The 5,068-nt window shown below is 33.3% G+C and overlaps 1 protein-coding gene across 1 annotated transcript; it reads left to right on the top strand.

Moving 5' to 3' along the window:
- The first annotated feature begins 364 nt into the window (after nt 1–364).
- On the top strand, nt 365–1,803 carry LOC114191487 (carboxylesterase 1-like). The gene has a single exon (XM_028080674.1). The coding sequence runs from the start codon at nt 611–613 to the stop codon at nt 1,625–1,627; it is 1,017 nt and encodes a 338-aa protein (XP_027936475.1). The 5' UTR covers nt 365–610; the 3' UTR covers nt 1,628–1,803.
- Nucleotides 1,804–5,068: the final 3,265 nt, after the last annotated feature.

The raw sequence follows: 5,068 nt of genomic DNA, 5'->3' as shown, positions 1-5,068 counted from the left end.
CTAGTTGGCCAGCGCATGCTATGAATAAAAATAGGAGGCTTTTGATTCCTTACCAAATAATTCATCATAACCACAAACAGCAACTAACACTGAGCTACCACAAACAACAACTAACGAACCAACTGCCAAATAGCCTTCAACACTTTATATTGGTGCTCGACTGTGTTCAAATATGGCTTTTCAATCAAATAAGAAAGGGGATTGAATGTGAAGATAGTAAAATCGGAGAGGCGAATGAGGAAGAAGTTTAAGGAGACTCAGAAAAGTGAAAAAAGGAAGGAGGGAAATGAGACTCGTCCAAAGTCAAAACATATATTTCATATATTTTATGAGATGTCCGTCGAATAAATAAAAATGAGACGTTAGAGATAATGTATTGAAGTGAACGGTGGTTACAAAAGAAGACTCAGGAAGTTGAGGAAAAACAAATATTTAAAGACTTTGAAAAAAAAAAAAAAGTGGAGAGTTTTAAAAGATTGTTGCGCAGTGGAATGGAGTGAATTATTGGGTTTTGGCTGAATGCAAAGTTGTGGGAGCAGCAGTTTAAGTAACGTATGGATTGAAAGAACACTAAACATTAAAGTCAACGATCAAATAGGGGAGAAGCAGAATGTTTGTGTCTGGCCAAGTGGATCCCTTCCACCATCTCAAAATCCTCCCCAACTCGGATGGCACCATCACTCGCCTCCGTGCAGACCCACTCACCCATCCAACTTCCGATGCCACCGTCCCCATCCCCGTTCTCACCCAAGACGCCACCATCAACCAATCAAGCAAAACCTTCGCCCGCATATTCCTCCCACGCCGCGCACTCCACAATTCCTCCAAAAACCTCCCTCTCATCGTTTACTTCCACGGCGGCGGCTTCGTCCTCTTCAGCGCTGCCACACATTTCTTCCACGACGCCTGCCTAAACCTCGCAAAAGACACCAATTCCATCGTCGTTTCCGTCGACTACCGCCTCGCCCCCGAACACCGACTCCCCGCCGCCTACGACGACGCCGTCGAAGCCCTTCACTGGCTCAAATCCAACCCGCACGATTGGTTGAGAAACCACGCCGACTATTCCAACTGTTACCTCGTGGGAAGTAGCGCCGGAGCCAACATCGCGTACCACGCGGCTCTACGCGTGGCTGCCCAAACTAACTCTCACGGGATTAATTACCTGGAGCCACTTAAGATCCGAGGGCTGATATTGAGTCAACCGTTTTTCGGGGCCACACAGAGGGTTCCATCTGAGGTGAGGCTTGCTGAGGATCCGGTTTTGGCGCCGCACGTGTGTGACGTGCTGTGGGAGTTGTCGTTGCCCGTTGGGGTTGACCGCGAGCACGAGTATTGCAATCCTCGTGGTGGCGATGGCGGCGTGATTTTGGAGAGGGTGAGGGAGCTGGGGTGGCGCGTGTTGGTGAGTGGGTGCCATGAGGACCCTCTGGTCGACCATCAGATTGGTCTGGCCACACTGGTGGCGGAGAAGGGCGTTCCCGTTCTCACCAGCTTTAGCCCAACGGGATCTCATGGGGCTGAAGTTCGTGATCCACTCCACCAAAATCGACTCCATCACCTCGTTCAAAATTTCATTGCTCCTCCTCCCTCCATCCACAATTTATCACCTCAAAACTCTGCTTAACAACCCCTTTTCTTTTTCTTAAGATCCTTCATTATGTTTTTACTCTTGCCAAAATGTTTATTTTTCACTATCTTTCTTTCAGGGTATCATGTATTTTTAACTTTTATATGTAACCATGTCACACGGAAATTTTACGTCATTGAAATTTTACTGCATACGATTTCTTATTAACATTATGTTAAGATGTTAAGGTTCTCATATTTAATATTAGATGTATGTCTGTTGCATTTATATAAATCCTACCGTTAGTATCAGAGCTAATATTTTATCTAATAATAAATATTTATACATTTTTACATATGATTTATATGTTAAATTATATTATGTAATAAATTTAATTTTTTTAAAATTATATGAAAATTTGTAGACATTATATGATTGATAAGAATATGAAATTTAATGGTTGAATAAATTTAAATATTATTATGAACGATTAAAGATATAATTTAATAAACTTTTGTGTATCAAGTAACACTTAATATATATTTTTCAAATAAGTTTTAGGATTTGTGAAAGCAATGGGTTTTTTGAATCACAATACTTGAACACAGGCGAAAGGGCCAAACCAATCTTAACGGAAGGGATTTCTGAACGGGATTTTCTTTCTCCACTTCCAAGAATTTTTTCTACACCTCTAAAAAAAATTTAAAATTTCAAAAATATCTTTTAATCATTTAAACGAAACCATATAAATCATATTCTCAAAATTTTATTTTCAGATGTCGACTTTCAATAAAAAAAATTCCAAAAATTAACATCCAATTAAAATTTTAGACTTCCAAATATCAAAATATATATATATATATATATATATATATATATATTCGAAAGTTGACTTTCAATATATATTTTTTTTACTTTTAAAAGTCTAAATTCTTCACCGAATTTTAACTTTCTTAAATATCTTTATCGAAAGTCGACATCATTAATTTAAGGGTGTGATCTATGTAATTTTTTTAAATGGTCAAAAAGTAGGTTTAGGTTTTAAAAAACTTTTGAAAATGTAAAAGAAATATCGGAGAAGTAAGAAGAAATTCCCTTTCTGAACCAATCCCTTCATTCTAATATCAACACCTTCAAACTTAATATCAAGATAATATATAAGACAAATATTACAAATAGCGTAACGAAATTTAAAAGGAAACAAATAATATAATTGTTTAAATATGAAAAGCTATTTTTTTATTTTTTATTATAAAAGATTACTTACGCAATAAAAGGTAAAAAAACTATTTTATTAAAACAGATAATAAATGTTACCTTACAAGAGCAAAAAAAAATCTTATTCATATAATTAAAAGTAAAAGATAAATTTAATAAAAAATTTAAAAATAAAATAAATATAAAAATCAGAAGTTAATATTTTAAAAGGCACTACTTTAAGTAAAATATTTAAAAGCGTTAAATTGGTAAAAAAAAAACTTACTAATTAGATCAAAGAAATTTATCTCCTACTTAGAAAAATTAGAAACTGGATTAACATCCAAAACCTAGTTGTTGTTGTTGTTGATTGTAGTGTGCAAAAACGCGGGCAGTATTTTTCTAAAAAACAAACTCTTGAAAAAGGTGAGGCTTTAATTACAATTTGGGAGGTGACAATAGTAAATCCTTGAAAAAGATTTAGTGTTCGGACTTTACATTGATGAAAAGGTCCAATATTAGAGAACAGTCATGAACAAGCAACGAGTTTCCCAGGCCCATCCTCCCAAAAACACCTCTTTGTTTTAACCGTTGGTTGTGACGGGTGAAGTTTGTTTGAAGACTTCGTAATTTATAACAAATAAAATCCGGGAGAGATATTGTGTACCAATTGAAATAATTAATTTAATTAGCCTTTAATTTTCTTCAAGAGTTACCTTATTAGATTGCCTCTATTGAATTAAACATTATTATTTGTTCCACGGTAATTGATAATGAAATTAAACATAAATAAATTTCATGCTTCAAACAAACTGAAATACTGCACATTATTTTCGATATGTAATTCTAATTTGTGATTGTAATCTGTTCCACAAACACAGGAAAAGGGGCCTCTACTTTTAAATTCTAAATACGTGCATGTTTCGAGGAGTATATAATTAATGTATGTATGTGTGTATATGTACACGTTCCACGTTTATCATGAGACGGATTTTCATTATTTTTGAACAGTAAAGACGAATACAACGTATGGAACAAAAATGAAGATAATATATTCTGCAAACTCACCCAATTTTTTAGACATATTTTAATAGTGTCTTTAGTTTTTAGTTACGTGGAAAACTCTAAATCTCAAGTTTGAATGAGAGTCTTATGAGGTAAGACGTTAATCAGCAGAGCTCTTTATCACTTAATGAGTCTACAAAAATCCATTAGACTGGAATAAATAATTGAATATGTGTCAAAAACGTTGTCGCTTCTATTAACGAGACATTTCACGATCGATCTGCCATGTTTGTGTCGGAGATCATGGCACGTAATTTGTGGAATGAAATTTGAAGTAAAACATAATAAATTTTTCATTAAACAACATTTTATTTTACACGAGGTATGGACGTTAACCAGCGCGATCTCATCAAGCATTTTTGTCCTCACATGCCCCTAATCCTTCTCTAAAGGCCATCTAATTAGTTATGGCTAGAGTCACCATTCAAGAGTTGCTAAGATGCGATTATCTTTTTTCACCAAAAATGCATTCTCATTTTAAGAGGCTAAATATGTTTTTTATTTTTCAACTTTTAGTGAAAATTAGAAGTAGTCTTTTTTGAAAACTTTAAACTAATTTAGACCCTTAATCTTGTAAATACATAAATTTAATCATTTAAACCAAATTTACTAAGTTGATTTGACGTTTTAAGAACATTTTATTAAAGTATTTTAGTTTGTAAAATATTTTTGTTTGAATGTTTGTTAAAAAACACATTTGAAATATTAAATAAACTTAACAAAATTTAGTTTAAAGAACTAAATTCACACATTTTTAAATATAAGAGACTAACATGGTTCAAAGTTTTCAAGAGGGACTAATTTTAATTGGCACTAAAAGTTGAAGGACAAAAATATATTTAAACCTATTTTAAGTTTGTCAAAATAATTAAGTTATATCAAGCATGCCAAATAAAATTGAGTTCAAATTTTTTGAGCAATGCGGATTTGAACTTTTATAAAATGAAAAAATATTAACTAAATTGATAAATGCTTTGTATTAGGTTAATTTAAAAAAAAATAATCAAATAAAGAACAATAATCAATTAATGAAGAAGGGGAATGAGGTGGGGTTCAGTCCCATTTTATACTCACTAGTGCATTTTACTAGTTGCAAGAGAAAAATTATTGAGATTTTTTGTCTTTTGTAACAATGAAAATTATGAGATAGGACAAAAACATATATTTCAATGAATAGCTGCAGCTACAGCCTATAAAAGTGCAGTATCTGTTGAATTATAGCTAATAGATAGACTT

This window comes from Vigna unguiculata, chromosome 7, assembly GCF_004118075.2.
Source record: "Vigna unguiculata cultivar IT97K-499-35 chromosome 7, ASM411807v1, whole genome shotgun sequence".
Classification (NCBI taxonomy): Eukaryota; Viridiplantae; Streptophyta; class Magnoliopsida; order Fabales; family Fabaceae; genus Vigna; species Vigna unguiculata.
Note: the sequence above shows the minus strand (reverse complement) of the source record. Positions and strands in the feature narration are given on the sequence as shown.